Below are 22647 nucleotides of genomic sequence, written 5' to 3' on the forward strand. Positions count from 1 at the left end.
GACGCTTTCCCATCTGCCTGCTGAGGAGCCTCTCTTCTCTACCAGTGGAGCCTTCCTCTCCTTCATCAGCTGAGCCTCTTCTACACCACTATCTCAACTGCTGACACTCTCTACATATGGCCTCTCACGACTCTCGTTTGACTGTCAAAACTCACAGCTGTACAGGACTGATTAACAAGCATAGACGACTGTTCAAGTAAGGATGTAATTTTTATTAGCTCTTCTAATTGTTTGTCATTAATATTATTGTTTTAGAATTTTGTTAGTTGTGTATTTCATTGTTTGACTTATAGAATCATAGACCTATTAACTATACTATTAGTATAGTTAATAGGTCTATGTATTGCATAAAGAACTTTGACTAGTAGATATTAGTATTGCTTACAATAGCTTAACACCTTCTCTTCACTGTACCTGAACCGGTAATAATTAAATTTGTTCCCAAAGCTAAGCAAAAGTGCACAAACTAAACATAGTCAAACTAGAATAATATGACAAGCGAATTCAACACTGATGTTGTGCGTGAATTGGGATTAGTTATGCATAACATAATTTCTCCACAACCGCACATAACAAAATTATATGAACATTATGTTTTTTTAACAGATGGGCGTTATAATCACTGCACAATCAGTCGCAGTTTTCTCTTTAGTGCGCACTAGAATAAAGTAAGTGGTGTGACTAGCTAATTTTAATCTTTTGCTAACTGACGAGAAAAAATATTTACGAAATTGAATCATTGAGTCTTCGGACTTTAGTTTTATGCCTTAATTCGTTTTAGCGTGCCAATCTGGTGGTTTCAGTTTAACGCGATACTGCGGTAAGGTCACTATAAGGTAAAGTTTTGTTGATATGTCCGTGGTTCAAAAAGACGGTCGACGCGCTTTCACTTCGTAACTTCGTAGAGATCAGCAACAAGCATAATATATATAATCTATATAATCTCTAACATAATGTAAGCTAGTCAAGCGATTTTGGCAAAATATAGTTATTGATAATCTATTCATTAGATCGACGAAAAGAGTTATTAAAATTGTCATCATAGCTATTACAAAACTGTGCTATGGTTGCTCATTCTTTTGGTTACGTGTCATCAATGATATACAGCCCCCCAAGGGGGGCTGTATATCATTGGTGTCATGCAAGTAGGTCTAATTTTCAACAATTTACCAAAATATTAGAAACACTAGTACTACGTACGTAGTACCCGTTATAAGTTATCAGCTATACGTACCAGTTAGAACTGGTAAGTACCTGTACTTACAAGTTATAACTGGTAAGTCATTACAAGTTATAACTAGTAAGTACCAGTTATAACTGTTATACCAGTTATATCAGTTACTTAACAGTTATGAGTTAAACAATGAATACTACGTATGTAGTACCCATTGTTTAACTTATTAAAAAGTTATTAAAACTTAAAAGTTACTGCTGAGCCAAATAACCTTAACGTTGTTTGCATAATGGATGAATTAGAAGTTGATCATTCTAAACTCCAGAAAAAAGGGTGAAGACATATACCTTTGGGAAAGAGAACAGGAGATGCGCTAAAAAACCTTACAATGTTTTCCTACAACGCTTGATGGAAAAGTTGGATGAGTTGACGGTGAATTGTCCCTAAATCTTTCAGCAGATACTAAACCAATACGACTTCCTGTAAGAGCAATGTAAAAGAGTATATTACCTCATCTAAAAAAGAACTAGATAAATTGAATGGGAAGAAGTCAGCAGACCTTGTCTTGAAACCGCAAGGTGGGCTCACAACCTCACCACTGTTGTCAAGAAAAATGGAACCTTCAGATTATGTGTAGATCTAGCGAATTTTTACATACCTTATCGGAAAAGTGCACTAAACATCATGGAAAGATGCACAACATAGTTTCAGGAATGAGCAGCATTTTCCAATGCTTGCTGCAAAATCAGGCTACTGGACAAAACCTACCAACCAAAAAGAGCCAGTTTCTCACAGTTTCAACCTTTCAATACACCCTTCAGTAAATACTGTTTTGTTCGGCTACCATTTAGACCTTCAGCGTCATCTGAAATTTTCTGTAAGCACATGGATTGTGCTCGAAGGCATACCAGGAACATTCTCTTGTGATGCTGATGTGATAAAAGTTCAAGGCTCAACTGAAGAACATCGTGATATCCATCTGCTTAAACGGTTGATAAAGCTCTTGGACGAGGGATCTCTCTTCAAAGTATCAGTCTATGCCTTTGTAAGGTGCAATCTATCATTAACATGGCTGCTCCAACAGAGCTTTCTGGGCAGTGTTTTAGTTATGTCACCGGACTTACCTAACTTATAAAAGAAAACACATTGATGCGAGGCCGTCAAATAACTGTCCATTTTGTATAGACCGATGAACTGCACCAAGATTTCAAGAATGTCAGGGATTCTATTGCTACTGCTACGGAGCTAATCTACTGTGGTCCTAAAAGCCTGTCACAGTTGAAACTGATACATCACTTTTAAGGTTTGGATGGGACTTCCTTTTATCCCTTTCAAAATTAAATTTTTCTTACCATCAGTGTCTGTGGACCTAACCTTTTCATGTTGTTTAGATCTGCAGTCTCACCTTTCCTCTTACCGAACTCTGTATTTACTACGTATTTTAGGTTTTTGTAATGACTGTTAACTGCATGTCAAACTCGACCACAACAAAAACAACATACAACATGGTACTTTGCAGTCCCTACTTCAGTGACCAATTTGTCTACACTTCATGAATTGCCAGGATAATTTACTGTCACAGACTTTACAAACTATTCACTCAAACTTACCTTCCATAGACTTTTTAGTCTTATTTTTACCTCTCTCCATGACTCCTTGACCTCCACTTTTTCTACTGCTGTCTCTTTACTGCCTTTTTTCTATACCTTTCTGTGACTTTACTGCCTATGTTCATCACTTTATCAGTTTTTCCAGTCCATTTTCTTTACTTCCGCCATATTTTATCTCTCCAATGGACATAGTTGGCATGTTGTGAAATTTGGTGGCATCTGAATCATGTCAACTTCACCCAACAGCAACTGGCCTGAACAAAGAGGATCTAACTGGCTCAACCCCTTTTAATTCTATTTTGAACAATTCTAGTGTATTACTTGAACTTTCAAAAACCTTTTTGAACTCCAAACAGGATAAAACATTTCTGTTGTGTAATGTGCTAGCCACAGCCAAACGATTCAGCAGCCTCAGCTAGGTTATTTTCATACTAGGTTGATTTTATGAAACTTACACTCAAGCGTTAAAGCATCTGTAACTATTTTTAGTTGGACACTAGCCTTCCCAAATACCTAAGTCGTGACCATGGATTGCCGATAAAACAGTTGATGGCTTTTCTAACTGGGCGTCTTATCTGTCAGCCTTTTTCTCGCTAACAGCCACAACTTCAATCCTAATATCAAAAATAAAATATTTGTTTACTCTATTAATTTTTAAGTACTGAGCATTTTTTCGGCGTAACCATTGTTCTTCAGCATATTTGTTTCTGGAGCTGCTAAATCTAGCGCTTTTGCCCATGCTAATATCTTCACATTAACCCTTTTGGAGGCAGGAAATTTGCTAACTTACCTCGAACTCGTCATATAATCTTTTAAAATAAATATGCATGAGGAAGCTGATACATGTTTCTACCAGTTGATATCTATTGCTTGCAATTAACCAATGATAATCTTATAGCCTGCGTTGACATTTATTGGAGCTTTCAAGTTTTTTATTTCATTTTAAGTTTGAAGGTAGGCCTATATTTTTATTTTATAACTATATTTAATACGGTTGCATAAAAGCTCATTGCACTCATCGATATGTTTGTTACAGTTCGCAGCCAAAACTGACTTTTTATGTGCAATAGAACAAGAGTGTAGCGTGTCGATCCATCGTAAACTGAGTTGAAGTTACCGCAATCATGCTATCAAATAATTTGCTTTAAAATATGCAAATTTATAAGTTTTATAATAATAATAATCTATCAAATGCTACAAATATAAATTCAAGAACAAGGGGCATAAACAAACCATAATTATCATACATGCAGCAACAAAAATTAACATTTTAAAACAAAATTAAAATCTTTAAAACAAAAATATTAGTATCGTTTGCTTGGCCAGTTGCGTTTTGGTCGTTTCCTTCATTTGAAACCATTTCATATTCTTCTCGCTGTTCAATACCTTCCACATTGTCTTCTGACCTCAACTCCTCTTTTGCACAGCTGAGCTAGTTGATATTAGCGTTCAAACAATTTTTAGCTGAACAAAACTTTTAAACCGCTACCATTTGAACAGAAACTTCTAGCGCGAATAAAAAGAAACCGCATTGAATCAAAATGTTAGCCTCAAAATTTGTACTAGCACATTTTCTATCACAAATGCGAAAACTTTTTCCTACATAAATCGAAGTATCGAGAGCCTGTTAAACAAGGAACTACTATTAACCTAATACAATTACTAATTATTTCTGTTGTGATGCATGATTGCAACACAACAGAAATACCTACCTAAAGACTTGGAGTTGGAAAACAGACTTCCATATGAACAGAGACATTGAACGATTTAATTATTATTGATGTAATTGAGTCATTATTAGTACTGTTTTGGGGGCACTTTTCAACTGGTCACTTGCTATTACGAGTTTAAAAAAATCAAGAATGTTAAATAGTATCGGTCAAATAGAAGTGGCCTTCAAATAGAAGTGGCGTTCAATTAAAGGGTGACGCTCTATTTTTCAACCCTTCTCCACTAGTGGTGCTGAAATAGAACTGGCGTTCAAATAAAGGTGGCGTTCAAATACAGGTATTATCATAGTTTCGATATGACTTCTTGTTGTAATGACATGTTTTTTATCTTCTATATTATCATGTCAAAAAGAAATTAACTAAGGAAAATACAGATGAAGCAAACATCAATAAAACTACCTAAACTTAACTCACTCCACAAGACTTAGTTGGTTAGTTGAAAAATTTAGGGCAAATAATCATATATGTAAAGGCTCTAAGAAAATGCCAGCAGCATCTTAAATGGGTTTGGACAGTATTTCTTCTTATTTTGCTTCAATTCTCAGGATTCAATGTTGTTCAACTCACTCAAAGATAGATAAGATACCCAAATAACTTTGCAATCAATACTGGTTCTACAATACTTAGCGCCACAGTTATCAATGATAATCGTCCTGCATTTGACCTGACTGAACAATCTGGTCAGCAGGGTTTGTGTTGCCAGTACCCAGAGCAGCACTAAGGTCTCTATGTCTGTGTGTAGCCAGCATTTTAAAAACTTGCATAGAGCCATTATAGAGGACGGAAGCTATAAGACGGAGTGCTCAGCATAATGCCATGGAAATAGTGTAACCCATCAGAGCGGTCAACTGAAGCAAGCCTTGGGAGCAATATTTATGTATACACGTATAAATAATAAATAAAACGGTGCTCACTAAAATGGATTCGCACTATAATTTGTCTCTGGCTTATAAAATAAGTAGTCACTGGAAAAAACCCTGAATGATCGTAGAACTATCTTAAAGTTATGTATATATATACAATGCTTATATACATATATTTATATATATTAATAGTTATGTAAAATAGTTGCACTTAACTTTTAGCTACTGGCAGTTTCATGACTTCTTCTGTCAATCTTCAGGCATGACATGTTTTTTTCTGTAGATTGACAGAAGAAGTCATGAAACTGCCAGTAGCTGAAAGTTAAGTGCAACTGTTTTACATAACTATTACTATTTGCTCCAATTTCTTGTAGAGCTCTTTTATTTTAGTATTACTTTACTGTATTATTTTATAATATAATAGAATTCCAGTTGTAATTATATTTATATATATGTATGTATATCCATGTATATACCCTTCTGTAGGTGATGTACCATTCTTTTATTTTTTCATCAGCTATGTAAATTCTTTGTTGTTTAAATATATCCTATAATTTAAAATCTCGAAATTCAGTAGTTTGTTGTCAAATCTGAATACTAGTTTTGGAATTTTAGTTTGTACTCTTTCTTTCGAGTATTCTTTGGGCCCAAAGATTTGAGCAGCAAATTGTGGGACCTATCATATTTTGTGCCATCGTTTAATCAAACAATAGTGTGGCACTGGAGTCATGAATAAATCCCAGCTTGAATATTATTTAATTATTTTATAAAATTTTGCTGTACTACAGCATTTTGACTTGTTGTGACTCAATGTTCTTGCTTAAGTGAATATATTAAGGCCGACTGTATATTGCTTTACTATATGTTATCATATATATATATTATTATATATGTGTTATTATATATGTGTTATTATATATGTGTTATTATATATGTGCTATTATATGTCTTATTACTTGTAGAGACTTCTTCAAGTGCTGGCTACAAGTTAAAGTTCTATTTCAGAGCAAGAATGGATGTAGCTGATTCAGTCAGTGTTACACTAAAGTGTGCTGCTATATCTAAGTTTGGCTACAAACCTTCCAAGGTAACACTATGTTCATCGGTATATGTATAATTTTGTGTTGTCGAGATATGTAGGCTTTGGTGTGCTGTTTGTAGGATCATCAGTTGATAGGTCAATAAATCATCACTGCCTTATGTGTTCTATTTGCTTTCCACTTACTCACTATAATACTAAATTTTGTATCTATTAGCTCAGTCCTTTTGGGTATAGTGCAAATTTCGGTCACTGTAAGACAGCATAATCAATTACAAAACATAAAAAGAGTTATTTGCTTGTGCGCAGCTTTTCTGCGAAATATGGATATGCCTAGTTATAAAGCTCTGGGTTTTTTTCATGTTTATTTTATAAGAAATCATTGCAATGCAAAACAGTACTGACCATTTGGTGAAAGTTCAAAAGAACTGCAATGTCAACACTTTAGTATGTCTCTCTTTAGTTTATTTATCTTGAGAGAACACATTCATTCAAATTCAAGTATTTAAATACTGAAAATGAGAAGGTTGACTAACTCACCAGATCCAACAGAACAGCAGTTGAATTAGCTAATCGGAATGGAGAGGTGAATAGAAAACATACAAATTGCAGCGCCAGCCTCTGTTTCAACCCATACTTTATCATTGGCCAAACAATTGGGCTTTTCTGGTTTCATCAACACAGTCATGGCTATGACTCGGCTACCGTAAAAAGGTTTATGATGAACAAGCAGAAGATGCTACCTAACAACTGGCAGAATGCCACAAGAAATGGGAGCTGTATGACTGCTGGCAGCTTAGACAACACCCAACTCTAAAGTACATATCATATCCGATTAGGATGGGCACTGAAGATGACCCTTTAATGATTTTTTAAAAATATTTTATTGTTAATCTCATACTGCTGTGGTGTATTGGAAGAACCATAATCTACCACCACTGCGAACTCAGTTAATTTCCCTTCACAGGTAGCAATGGTGGTATAATTTAATATGAACAGACTCGCAGCTAGATGATGAACTCGCAAAGGAATTCTCCATACTCCAATGCGTTTGCAAGCTAACTAAAAGCTAAGAAGCGCAGGTCACAGATCAACCTACAGGTGCCATCGTTTGATGGATGTAAACGATTTTTTAGAAAATTCTGGGAATTTGTCAAACAGCCAATAGACAGACGAGTAGAGCCGAGCTTTAAATGGGGAAAAACTTATAACAAAAGTACCATTCTCAGAAAAACACTCACACAAACTAATAAAAGAAGATTCACCTTTGCTAATAGACATCTACACTTCCGTGGGCCAGCTACTGAAAGTAATCTAAATTGCCTGCTTTATACCCAGTCTCATCGACTAAGAAACTCACATCATGAAGGATTTATTTTTGAGCTACTTCCTCCTAATCATCCAGTCACATGGATGTTGATACTAGAGTCATACATTACTCTGCTCCTCAGTGAAAGCTCAAAATCTATCCTGCCAACTTAATTCTAGTAAAACTTCAAACCACTTATATCCCAGTGATTTAAGGCACTTACATGTATATCCCAGTGTTTGAAGACATTGACATGTATATCCCATTGCTTGAAGGCACTTACATGTCTATCCCAGTGTTTTAAGGCACTTACATGTATATCCCAGTGCTTCAAGGCACTTACATGTATATCCCAGTGCTTGAAGACACTTACATGTATATCCCAGTGCTTGAAGACACTTACATGTATATCCCAGTGCTTTAAGGCACTTACATGTATATCCCAGTGCTTGAAGACACTTACATGTATATCCCAGTGCTTTAAGGCACTTACATGTATATCCCAGTGCTTGAAGACATTGACATGTATATCCCAGTGCTTGAAGACACTTACATGTATATCCCAGTGCTTTAAGGCACTTACATGTATATCCCAGTGCTTGAAGACATTGACATGTATATCCCAGTGCTTGAAGACATTGACATGTATATCCCAGTGCTTTAAGGCACTTACATGTATATCCCAGTGCTTCAAGGCACTTACATGTATATCCCAGTGCTTCAAGGCATTTACATGTATATCCCAGTGCTTGAAGACACTTACATGTATATCCCAGTGCTTGAAGACATTGAAAGTGCCTAGTAACTAGCCAGCTTGAAGAATGAGCAAACATGAAGTTGAAAATAAACCATTTACATCATCTTCTGGCGTTCAACCGCAGAACATCTTCTGATAGTCAATTTCAGACCATTCGTTCTACATACAAAAAGAGATAATCATCTAATAATTTATACTCATCATGTGGGCTGCTTCATGTGAATGAGCAAGTAGCACAGCACACTGAAATGTTTGCTGTTGCCACATACTGGACTCTTGGCAACTTCCAACTTAATCAAACTTGGGACTCCCCACTTGAACTCATTGAAAGGAATGAAGCTACATAATTTTAAGCTACCAACGCCTTCCCTTTACACAAATTCTGAAAAGAACTTCTTTGGCTCCAGGTATACAATCTCTTGGTTCAACCCATCGAGTTACAGTCATAATTACCCAATGGTTTTTAGTAACTTAAGCTAGTAACTTAAGCTCTAAATCTTTACTATAATAAGACCTGTGTCTGAAGCCAGCTTATGATCTCTTATGCCAGTAATGATCTCTTACACAATCATGTTCTTAAAGTGTGCTAATAATACCCAATAGTATTTTCCCAAGTGCTCCCTATGTCCCAAGTCATCCCAAGTGCATCTCTATTTTAACCAATGTAATAAATATGACCACAATTATTACATTGAATTGCAATGTAGCCGCTTGGTTTAGTGGTTTAGCACACCTTTCTGCAGACCTCGAGGTTCTGAGTTCGAATTCAGAGCATTTTTCGCTGATAGATTGTAATTTCTATAACCGTACACACGAAAGACACACAAACACTGAGATTCATATATATACTGCTGAATGCCCGACATTACTCGACTAATAAAAAAGTCTTTATACAAAGAATTTATAACATTTAACAACAGTTACCATTCTAACTTTCAAACTTCATATTATGAGAAAAGTATTTTGTCCAGTTCAAATAAATTAGGAGAAAAAGTAAAACTGTAAAGGTTGTCAAATGGTTCAACGATATCCGTTATAGTTATAGTAAAAATGAATTCAAAAACAGATGAGTGTAAAATTTTAGCCTATGACAAAGTTGAAATTTAGTAAAACACATAACAAAACTTAGCTTTATATATATATATGTTTAGTAAGCTAAATACATTTACATTAAATTCAACGTTTATGTTATACGTCTGTCTCGAAGGTAAGTACTCCCCACAATACGTACTGCACATGCTACACTGTAATGTTGCACTTTCTTGCAGATCATAATCACTAAATACACTGAAGTTGCTGTAGGTAACTATAGTTACTAGTAGTTGGTAACTATAGTTACTAGTAGTTGGTAACTATAGTTACTAGTAGTTGGTAACTATAGTTACTAGTAGTTGGTAACTATAGTTACTAATAGTTGGTAACTATAGTTACTAGTAGTTGGTAACTATAGTTACTAGTAGTTGGTAACTATAGTTACTAGTAGTTGGTAACTATAGTTACTAATAGTTGGTAACTATAGTTACTAGTAGTTGGTAACTATAGTTACTACTAGTTGGTAACTATAGTCACTAGTAGTTGGTAACTATAGTTACTAAGATTAACATATTGTTTTGTTACTAATTTTTAATATGTACATACATAAAATTTTGATGATTTTTACCAGGAGTGATTGCATTAAATAATTACTATGGGTTTCTATACCACTCTATATATTTTCGCCTTACAATGCCTACACTGAAACAAATTAAAATCATATACTTGTTTACCAAATAATTTTTAATTGTAATCATAGCAAAACAAACTTTATTTAGCATTACTTGCTAATTATTTCACATTAAAATTGAAACACATTTACAGTTTTTGTTTTTTTTTCAATTTATTTTAACAAAACACTTTTTTCATGATATGAAATTTAAAAATTACAATTGTTAACCTCTTTCAGGTTAACTTGTTATATCTCTTTCAGGCATTGTAGGAGGGACTTCGGCGAATAGCATATCAGCATTTTTATTATTATGGTACGAGTGCCGACATAATTTTGGCACGACTGCCAAATTTTAATTTTGAGAAAATTTTTGTTGATGTCGTATGGTGAAAAAAAGTCAAAAAATGATTCTTCCTCATAGGGAGAAAACGAAAAAAAACATATAGTTTCATAGTGTTCCATATAGTAAAGCGAAAAAATCTTATAACAGGGACATCATGACCTGAGGGCGCACTGTATTAATTAATAATTTAGCGTGTGCAATTGCGAAACTGGTATACAGCATATAGTAAGAGCGATTGGAATGGTAAGAACGGCTTAGCTTTGTGGTTAGCTGCTCGTGTTCACAAACTTGCAGTTGCAATCTTCGTGAGTTCAAATCCAGTACGACGGCATTTTTCATTCCTAGCTTTTAATCGCTATAGCTGGACAGACGAACGACAAACTTTGAGATTTATATAGATAGATTTAAATATTAGCTCGTTACTAGCTTAAGTTACTCAAATATATTGAGTAGAGAAACGTAGCCAATGGCAACTACATTACCAGCCACTGTTTATAAGCTATTTTAAATCTTGAACAAATGTGTAGCATAAGAAGTAAAAACTGTTTTTCAACCATCTGTTTTAGCCCTGCCCTGAGTTTTCAAATATTTAAATTATGCATTGGCCGGACACACACAGAGATAAACAAACATTTTCATTTAAGAATTAGAATTGTAGGTGTATTATATGTTAATTAAAAGTAAATTTTTTATGCAAAAACTGTGCGACGCCGGGCATTCACCTAGTCATCCAATATATAAGACACTCTGAAATGTTTGGCCTGTCTGCATGCCAAGATATAGATAGTTCTAAAAGTTGAGTGGAAAATCATTTAAAGCCGGGTGAGCGTGACTCTATTGACAACAGAGAACAGCTGTACATGTCTACATCTATATACTCACATAGTACTCCGTGATTATTTCATGTCATAGAATGATGCTATCTCCATCTCTGATGAAAAGACGACCGCTGCAGCAATTGTGTCATTACTTATTTTGGCACTTTATGTTTTGTATTCCAGAGCTTGCAATTTCAGTTAGAGATATTTCATGCTGCTGCAAGTTATCGAGGTATTGTGAGCCCGATGTCACACCCTACCAAACACAAAGCATTTTGATGATGGAGAGGCTTGACTACAAAACAGCAGGTTACTGCGAAGTATAAATATTAAACAGCCGGACCAACATGAACGGGCTTTTATTGCAAACCAGATCATGAAGATTATCTGAGCCAGTCAAAATCGCTTCACTTGTGAAGCAGCATATTTTATACGAAGTATGAAGTGTCTCTCATCGTAATAGATGAATGCAAACACCAAACCAGAGATCTACAAGAGCATCTACATGCAGCAAGACAGTTGCTTCAAAAATAATAACGCCTGAAACTCCTTGATAGGAAAAAATAGACGGGCTTCAGTTTTAAGGAGACAAATTTAATTTAGGAGTTGTCAGCTTTTACAAGATATTGTACTCAGAAAAACCATAACATGAATCTTTTGAATGACTTTAAAATCTTTTTTAACAGTAATATATTTTTGTCTTTACACAATGTGTTGTAATAAATGTCACTATATCTTATATCCTCGACATTGATTTCTCTCATCTATAACCTTACAAATTCATGTAACAAAAGATTGTTACAGCTATAATGTTATAATGTTAAAGCTAACTCGAAAAGGGCGTCTTCTGACAGGAAGTATTAAATTGTGATTTAAACTGTGCAAATTGTTTAAAAAATAAAGTTTGCATTTAAAATATCATATTTTTATATTGCACCCTTTGTCAGTTAAGGTTTGAACTTAGCTGAGCTTATGTAAGAGTGATATCAGTTTGTCACAAAAGAAAAACGTAATCACACTGTTAATAACTATTACATCTAATGACAATACATAGCCTTACAGGGATCGCTAAACAATGATATATACCAAATCATAAAGAACAAATTATGGTTATAGCCATGAGGCTGACAGTAGTAAAAAAATGATCACCATTAGGAATCGTACAAGCCGCTTGTGTAGTAAATATTTATTGAAGGGTCATAAAGAAAAATGCATGCATTCTTAAACATTCATTATATATTACTCCAGTTTTTAATAATACTGTAGATATTGATGGGAGCTCAAATTATAAAAATATTATTAGCATGTGGATGAAGCTGATTAATAGATCTCAAGAATGTCGGAGTCTACAAGTAGCATGCTTCCTGTGAATATGGATGCTTCCTGTGAGTATGGATGCTTCGTGTGAGTATGGATGCTTTGTGTGAGTATGGATGCTTCATGTGAGTATGGATGCTTCCTGTGAGTATGGATGCTTCGTGTGAGTATGGTTGCTTTGTGTGAATATGGATGCTTCGTGTGAGTGTGGATGCTTCGTGTGGGTATGGATGCTTCATGAGAGTAGGGCTTCTTCGTGTGGGTATGGATGCTTTGTGTGAGTATGGACGCTTCATGAGAGTATGGATGCTTCATGTGAATATGGATGCTTCATGAGAGTATGGATGCTTCGTGTGGGTATGGATGCTTCATGTGAATATGGATGCTTCATGATAGTATGGATGCTTCATGAGAGTTTGGATGCTTCGTGTGAGTATGGACGTTTCATTTGATTATGGATGCTTCATGTGAGTTTGGATGCTTCATGTGAGTTTGGATGCTTCATGTGAGTATGGATGCTTCATGAGAGTATGGATGCTTCGTGTGAATATGGATGCTTCATCATGAGAGTATGAATGCTTCATGTGAATATGGATGCTTCATGGAGAGTATGGATGCTTCATGTTCGTAGGGGTGTTTCATGTTCGTAGGGATGCTTCATGCGAGTATGGATGCTTCATGTGAATATGGATGCTTCATGTGAGTAGGGATGCTTCATAGAGAGTATGGATGTTTCATTTGAGTATGGATGCTTCATGTGAATATGGATGCTTCATGTGAGTAGGGATGCTTCATAGAGAGTATGGATGCTTCATTTGAGTATGGATGCTTCATGTGAGTATGGATGCTTCGTGTGAGTATGGATGCTTACAACAAGACTTATGATGAATGGAAATTCTGCTTTATACATATTATATTGTTTACACTTTGCAGGTGAAGTCTGATGATAATTCGCTACCCTCCATGTAAATTTTACTGCATTTTTTAGAACTAGTAACAACATTTAATACAAGGCTAGGTGTTATGTAAAATGAGAGTACACATATTCTGGAGAAAATTATCTCATTAGCGCAGTCAGACCCCTCTTCAAAGCATGATCTTATCAACTGCTGACCGCAAGTTACTACTGTATGCTGATATCACTAATCATGCATTCTAAAAAACAAAAAGTCTGGCTAGTGACAACTTACTCCAGTATGCCATGACTAGGACCATCTTTTTAGTTTGGATACAGGAGGTCATAAGGTCAATTGGCCCACTGTCTCGATTCCCCTTGATGTGCACAATGGAGTCTGCAGCTAGCCAATCATATCACTGATTGTATTCCTGTATTAGTTACTGTATTTTTTAGCTTGGGGTGCTGTTTAATCCCTACCAATGTGTTGCTGCATGGATTTGTATGGTCATGCATGTGAGAAATTGTAAGTGTTGCAGACATAAAGTATAGGGAGGTTTATTACAACACATAGTTGCGGAACAGAAATCAGTGACTATTAAAAATATATCGTAAATTCATTCAAAGGGTTCATTGAAAAATTACTTCACAATAATGCCAACTAAACACTTTTTAAATCTCTGCGGCATTCACACAATGTTCATTTCAGTAAAAAGTCACCTTGCAACTCCAAAATTGAATTAGTCTCCTGTAGATTGGAAACACTTGCAAACTGAGGATTTCATATGGCTAAAATCATTTCTCATACGACAAGGCTATGGAATCAAATTATAACTCGAATACATTGACCTATAAACAATACGAAGAGCTCTGTCTTACCAAATGTTTGAAATAGGACAAAATGGAAATAATAGAGTACAGCATAAAGGCTGCATCAAGATTAATAATTGTGACTCGACATAAAATCAAACCAAGAGACAAAAGAGGTGCAATGGAGCAGATTTCCAAGCAATCTCTCATATCTTTCCCTCAAATGAACAGAACAGTTTAAAATGATATCAGATAACCTATCCACATAGTAGTTCACCACGCCATAGTACACCACAATATACCAGATACCCTATCCACATAGTAGTTCACTACGCCATAATACATCACAAGATATCAGATAACCTATCCACATAGTAGTTCACCACGCCAAAGTACACCACAATATACCAGATACCCTATTCACATAGTAGTTCACTACGCCATAATACATCACAAGATATCAGATACCCTATCCACATAGTAGTTCACCACGCCATAATACACCACAAGATACCAGATACCCTATCCACATAGTAGTTCACTACGCCATAGTGGGAGAGTCAGATAGTATAATACCCGAGGACACTATACATCCATCTTTCAGGAATGTCAAAACATCATTTAGTTTAACTTGCTAGAGCTAATCGGAACGGCCATTGACAGACTCATTGTCATAGAGCATTTTCACGGCAGAAACCTATCAAAAATAATCAGAATGCACAAAGAATTAAGAGACCAATATAAGCTACAACCTTTGCCATTGATTGCAATAGACTCTACCCTATAGCATCATAATTGGACATAACAAAAATGACTTAGGTTGACTCACTAGATTACTAGACTATATGATTCCTCCACAATATGCTAAGCAACAGTTCTCCAAACTCACCTTATCCGCTGGGATATTTACTCTTATATACAATGTACGCTCCTTTACAAAGATACCTCTGGCTAATTTTTTATTGTCATTGTTTTACGCTAGTGGATAGTAAATGGAATAAATACATAATCTACCACTATCGCTCACTTACAATCTTATGCGATCTCCCATTGTTCCATTAGTTAAGGTTTGTAGGGTATATTGATTCTATCAAACGGCCCGAATTCACTTTTCACTATTATGTATATAAATAGGCTTCATAGCAACTATTGCATATTTGGAGTTGTTCGTGCTGCTCAATACTGCAATAATGTGCTACAATCACAAATGTTATACTTTGTTACAGCGGCTGATCAGTGAGTTCCTTAGTCAGCACACCAACTGGCAATCATCTGATGCAATAGAACATCTTGTCAAGCCTTTTTTGGAGTATATCAGCCGACAATGCAGGCTCCCTACTGACAGCACCGATGAAATACGCGCAACTTTCCTTGCCTTTGATTTAAAAGGTTTTTAACTTTATAAAACTTTTAGCTTGGAGTGATGTTGCAACATCGCTTTACTTCGTTTCCGTTAATATTGCTAGTTTTTCATTTGTATATCAGTAGTGTCACTGGATTCTTGATCAGCCTAAAAGTGCCTTAATTGTGGTTTCTGTTGTTCCCAGGACAAGGATGTATATCAAAGGCTGATTTCATAACGGTTGCTAAATCGATAGTTCCCAAGTTCAGTGAGAGTCAAATACGGCACATTTTCAGGTTCGCTGATTTGCTAGAGTTATCTTCACCTTGCATTGAATGGTTAAAATGTGCAAATGCAAGCATTTGATTTTGGTGATGTTCTGTGATTGCTCCAACTACGTAGTGTACATACTCCAGCTAAATGATGTGCATACTCCAGCTAGGTAGTATACATACTCCAGCTAGGTAGTGTACATACTACAGTTAAGTGGTGTACATACTCCAGCTAGGTAGTATACATACTCCAGCTAGGTAGTATACATACTCCAGCTAAATGATGTGCATACTCCAGCTAGGTAGTATACATACTCCAGCTAGGTAGTATACATACTCCAGCTAGGTAGTATACATACTCCAGCTAAATGATGTACATACTCCAGCTAGGTAGTATACATACTCCAGCTAGGTAGTGTACATACTACAGCTAAGTGGTGTACATACTCCAGCTAGGTAGTATACATACTCCAGCTAGGTAGTATACATACTCCAGCTAAATGATGTACATACTCCAGCTAGGTAGTATACATACTCCAGCTAGGTAGTATACATGCTACAGCTGTGTGGTGTACACACTCCTGCTAAATTGTGTGTATGCTCCAGCTAGATAGTACGCATACTCCAGCTAGGTGGTACAGTACACTCACTCAGGTAGCTCAGAAATAGTTACAGTATTACATGTTATAGCTGGAAGTAATTTTATATTCCTCTGTTATAGTCATATAGCAATTGTCAAATATACATGCAGTTGAGTCAGTCGTGTCAGTTTGAAATGACATTTTGTTAGAGGAATTACAACTGTAGATAGGAATTGTCTTTCATTGATAAATGAGTGGGTAGCTCCATTGCGGTAGCATGAGGTGAATTCGCCTGCAGGCTGTATAATTGTAGGCTATTATTAGTAAATTTATTTCAGTGTTCTGGTTATATTGCTAGCAAAAATGCATGGTCAAAGAATAAGGGAAGGAAATTCCTATTTTTAACTGTCAAGGTTTATTGTTGTAGGCAGGTTGACAAGGATAACGATGGTTGCGTGACCTACAAGGAGTTTGAAAGAATGATGCTGTTTGACCCATGAAGAAGCCTCTAGTTGGTTAATTCACTTTTTTCTGTAGGTTTGAAGAGAATTATAGATTGTTCATCTGCCCGCTACATACTGTTTAAAGTGTAAAGGCTAACACAGTACAAACACCTCACAGGTGAAGCATTAGGTTTGTTAAACATTTTTCAATGCTTACGTTGGCTGAGTTCTTTGAATAACTCGAGGAAGCTTCTCAGAATGATCACATTTCTTTACAAATGAATATAATCATTCAATCAAAGGTACATAGGACCTAAGGCTAATTATACTGCTTGATATTCGAATTAGTATTTTTTGCTTTCTCAAACTCATGTCTATTCGAGACCCCAAGTAAAAATAACTTCAGGCTCACTTGAAAAGAACTGCTCATAGATTTTCTTGTAAAGCCTTTGTAATTTGCTACAAGATTTACTCATAAATTGGCAGATTATTACTGTAATTTGCTATTGTATTAACAGATACAGAGATGAAAAATTAATTACAAATAATTGCATGGAAAGATCAAGTCTTGTTTTGGTAAACAAAAGCTTTATTCCTAGACAATTAGACAAACATTAGACTAACAGAAGGACATGGAGTGTCTCGTGTAAGCTTTAGTATGGACAGCCTTGTAAAATGAGGCTACATTTAGTCAATTATTCACTCAAGAAACTTTACTGTGAGTAGTTTTAACCTCTCGCTTCTTTTTACAAAAAATAACGAATAGGTAACTCCAAAATGCCCTGGCAAATAATTAGTGGGCTGTTATTTGCTGCCAAAGATAAAAAGAATTTTGGTTAAAGGTTATTTCATCTGCTGTAACTCCATATTGTTTTGACAATGCATTAGAATATTCTATAGCATACACTTATCAGAATTCAAATGGATAAATATCCCCCTAGGATTGTGTTGCGCTGTTGATGCTGCATGATCAATGATATTGTCTACTCCTTGACTAGACCTCAAAATTAAACAAGTTTAAAAGGAAAACGTGTGTAATTTTTTTTATTACAATGAACTCCGGCAGCCTAAACACAGAGTAAACTCGCTGCAGAAGTCAACCCAACAGAGCTTTAACAACTAAAAGCTGACAGTTATAAACATGGATGTAAAGACTAAAACACCTAAAGACAGACATCGGCAGTGCATTAGCTTACTGGCTGCAAAGCATTTAATTGCTTCTCAGCATATTATTGATCTGCACACCGAGGACTGCGGTAGATAATAACATATCAGTTACACTCTGCTCTGCGCTCTGTGACACATTACATATGTCTACAGTTCGGCCTAGACAGCCTCCAACAGGTATGCATAATTTAATACACATTGTATTCATCTATTCATTGTGACATTAACTTGGAAGTCGTGTATTCGTGTATCACAAGTCAAACCAGAGTGATAGATACAAATGTAAACAATTGCTTCGGGTTAGTTTGGTATTATAGCTAACAGCTATTTAACGCTTGTATGCATTTATCAGTATTAAGAAACACATTAAACCAGCTGTCATCTTTTAATGCGGTATTAGATAATGCTGCTCTCACTGATTACCACCTCATAGAATTTCCTTAGATTTGACAGTATGTTTGAATCTTGATTCTTTGCCAAATTATCACAAAGACAAATATATGAATTGTGCAAATATATTGGAGTGTATGATTTGGATTCGCTGATAACCAATTACATAACATGAAATATCATAAACCTGAATATGCTAGGCATAATAAAACTCATGTATAAATATATATATATATATACACACATGTATATATCTTTATTGCGGTATAGAGGAAAAGTTAGAGAACTCTGGAAATTTTGCAATGAATTTAAAATTTGAGATGTGGTGGGATCTGCATTTATTCACTTTGGTAGCAACCATGGCTGAGGTATCCAGTTCATTTCGCGTCTCATTATTTGTTCACAATTGTGACTCACATTGTCACTGAGTATTAGCTAGGAAACTGCTTCGTATTGTATTGATTTTTGCAAATTACATTTTAATAGTATACACAACGGACACTCTTTGTATAATTCAATAGTAGAACCTCCGTTCAACACCAGATAATTCGATATTAACTGTCCGAGGGAGCTGGGCGCTCGGCAGCCAAATGCTTCAACCATTGATGACTTGCAGCTCACACAAACTCTATTGCGATTTCATTTTTGACAGTTCATGGAAATGTAACACGCAAATAAGGCAGCCTAGTATGGTGATTTATTTAAATATCTTTGTAGTTAGTATTTAAGCAATAATTTCTATACTGATTTGAAAAAGAATACATAAAATTACTAAAGAGTTCCTGCATGCACAATAGTTGATACAAGGTTTGTTAGGTAGCATGCATATCTATGCATACACATTTGTATCTACTAAAATGCGTTTAGTTGAATACATCATATATGAGCATGAAAATAACAGAACTTTATTGTTTTTTTATAAACAGCAAGTGAAGTATTGAAATACCTGCGTTTTGTTTTCCAACAGCTGATTTGTCTTTTCTTAAATCAACATAATACTTGAATTGATAGAGAATATTGTATAACATTTTATGAATATTGGCTATATGCTGCATCTACACGTATCTCCTAAAGCTAGCTGAATTACTATCATACAAAATAACTCAATATATATATGAAGTTTTATTATGCATATTCAGGTTTATGATATTTCATGTTATGTAATTGGTTATCAAAGAATTCAAATCATACACTCCAATATATATATCTTATATCTATATATATATTTCTCAAAGTATGTCCGTGTGTATGTCGTATGTCTGTCTGCGTTCCGGCTATAGCTATTATTAGAATAATTGCAGCTGGACAACAATGCTGCCGCAATTTCATGGAGTACTGTCATTAAAAGCCTAGCAGCTTAGTGGAATTTTCCATTGGCATTGTGCCAGGCTACTAGCTTGAAAGGTACAGTTGTTTGACAAAGTTTTAAAACCTTTACAGTTGTTTTCATTTTTCTCTTAATTTATTTCAACTACACAAAACACTTCGCTCATGATATGTAGTTTGAACGTTAGAATGGTAAATGTTGTTATATGTTAAATACGAATCAATTTTCTGTCCAGACTTTTTTATTACCCGGGCAACGCCAGGTAGCACAGCTAGTGAATATATATTGGCAATGAATTTCACATTTAACATTTGAGATGAGGTGGGATCTGCATTTATTCACTTCGGTAGCAACAATAGCTGAAGTATCCAGTTCATTTCACATCTCATTATGTGTTCACAATTGTGACTCACATTGTCACTGAGTGTTAGCTAAGAATGTAAATGCCTTATACACCGACAAGCACACTGCCAACCGTTTTCATTGCATTCCATATATATGCAATGAATCACTCTTATATGTATCGGCGAATAGGCCTACATCATTGTACAATCTTTAAAGGAGATGAGGTAACAAGGGAAGGGCAGCAGCAGGCTATTTCCAAGATGGCTCTTTTTAATTGTCTTATACCTCGCCCACGCCAAAAGGTTTTACCTGCCAAGTAAGTGTCACTTATCTTCAACACTTCTCTCCGGTAGTAGTACTAGTAGTAGTACTTACATTTAGGTTCACAATGTTAAATTAATAATTTAATAAACAGAAATCATATTTTTCTTTAAAGGTTTTATGTAAAGCCTAAAAGTGAATCGGTTGATGAACAGATGAATGAGAAGAGAGAGGGAGATCAGCAGACTTTCAAAATATCAAGAGGTAAAATCTTTACTATAATGAGAGCCGTGACAATCCATCCGTCTGTTTGAAGCCACACTAAGAACATTAAGAAAAAAGATTCCACCGCACGGCAATCAAACCCAAATGTTCCAACAACCAGCCAAGCACACCGCCAACTGTGCTACTTAACCACCTTGCCACATCTAAGATTAATTGTACACATAGTTATTACACGTGATGATCTCTCATGGCCCACGGAATTGTCAGTGTGCTAGTAATGATAATAACTCATATCTGTCAGGGTCATATTTCTTTTATTACGTAGAATACCCCTCATACACTTCACCTGCATATTCTCCTTCTCTTGCCCAACCTCTGTATGTTTGCAATACTGTCACACACATCATCCAAACATTAATAATAATTTTGTTATACACACCATCCATATGCTTGTAATATGTACATACACACCATCCACATTCTTATACTATGGACACGCACACCATCCACATTCTTATACTATGGACACGCACACCATCCGCACTCTTATAGTATTGACATACGCACTATCGATATGCTTGTAATATTGTCATGCACACTATCTATGTACCTGTAATATTACCATATACACTATCTATGTACTTTCAATATTGATATGTCCACAATCATACAACTATAGAAGTGATGCCTCATAATCAACTCATCAATGTGGAGCATAAACTAGCACACCATTAAAAATATAAATTGGAGACATATAGCCCAAGTTCTTGTTGGAACGAAGAAGATGGTGTGTGGACCAAGTCCAATAGGAAGAATAAAAAGTGTAAGGCTATTGCAGTAAGATATTTTGCTAATGATGTGGTAGCACCAACAAGCCAGTTGGTGTGAACTAAAGTCTAATTATTGATGAATGTAGGAATAAAAATGTTGATTAACTTGAAATTGTTCCTCATGCCTCGTGTCATATTTACTATCTACCGGGTGACGGTACTAAAGAGACTGCCATAAGTGGGACAGAATACGTTTACGGAGTCTATATTGTTTACAGAGAAGCACTTGATAACGAACAAGGTGAGCTTTATTCGACTCTTATTTGCCATCTGACAAATAACATCAGACCTCCTTTTATTGGAGTGTCTTGGAAACAAGGTCTAAGTTTCCAGGTTGACAGTCAGTTGCTGGTTGACCCATGTCGGCTCCATCAAATCCACTTCTTAGTTACTCTAAATGAGCTTCAACCACTTTGACTAACCCAAACACTAACCCAAAAGATTTGATGTCACCTAAAATAGGATTACTAATGTAGTATTTTATTAATGCTAACCCTGTGATATGTAAACAAAAATTTTGGTCTCTAAAGTTTGGTAGGAACTTCAGCAGTTCCTCATGCTTTTGTGTCTGCCAGTTATCTACATGTAGTTTTAAATAGTCTTTTGAATTTTTCCTCCTTTCTAATTGTTTGCTCTTTCATTCACTTCAGGCACTCAATTTGTACTTCTGTCTTGGCATACAGTAGATGTCTTGGCATACAGTAGATGTCTTGGCATACAGTAGATGTCTTGGCATACAGTAGATTCTTACTCCGAATCATTGTTTTAGCTTATACAATTTTAAACTATGACTGCCACAATTGTATACTATATAAAGAGCTTGTCTCGCTCACTCCACCTGTTGACCTATCGGCTCTACCTATTGTTTTATCAACTCAGTCTATTGGCTCTACCTATTGATTTATTAACTCTACCTATTGATTTACTGGCTCTACCTATTACTCTATCGGCTCTATTGATCTATTGGCTCCATCTATTGATCTATCGGCTCTATCTATTGGCTGTGAACATATCAACACACATCTTCACGTAGCTTTCATTGCAGCTATGATGCTTGTTTGGTCAATTTTACATTTCCATATAAACTTCAATGG

At 35.5% G+C, this 22647-nt stretch overlaps 1 protein-coding gene across 3 annotated transcripts; it reads left to right on the forward strand.

Annotated features, from left to right (window-relative positions):
• The first annotated feature begins 856 nt into the window (after positions 1-856).
• LOC137409878 (EF-hand calcium-binding domain-containing protein 11-like) lies at positions 857-17309 on the forward strand. Of its 3 annotated transcripts, XM_068095599.1 has the most exons (6): positions 857-955; positions 2360-2477; positions 6383-6464; positions 15597-15759; positions 15918-16008; positions 16993-17309. In XM_068095599.1, exons 3-6 carry the CDS (start codon positions 6390-6392, stop codon positions 17063-17065), a joined length of 402 nt encoding a protein of 133 aa, XP_067951700.1. In that variant the 5' UTR covers positions 857-955; positions 2360-2477; positions 6383-6389; the 3' UTR covers positions 17066-17309. The 3 variants fall into 3 exon arrangements, with proteins under 3 accessions (XP_067951700.1, XP_067951698.1, XP_067951699.1); XM_068095597.1 differs by lacking the exon at positions 2360-2477 and having other exon boundaries at positions 863-955; positions 6340-6464; XM_068095598.1 differs by lacking the exon at positions 2360-2477 and having other exon boundaries at positions 866-955.
• The last annotated feature ends 5338 nt before the right edge of the window (positions 17310-22647 follow it).

Source organism: Watersipora subatra, chromosome 1 (genome assembly GCF_963576615.1).
Source record: "Watersipora subatra chromosome 1, tzWatSuba1.1, whole genome shotgun sequence".
Classification (NCBI taxonomy): Eukaryota; Metazoa; Bryozoa; class Gymnolaemata; order Cheilostomatida; family Watersiporidae; genus Watersipora; species Watersipora subatra.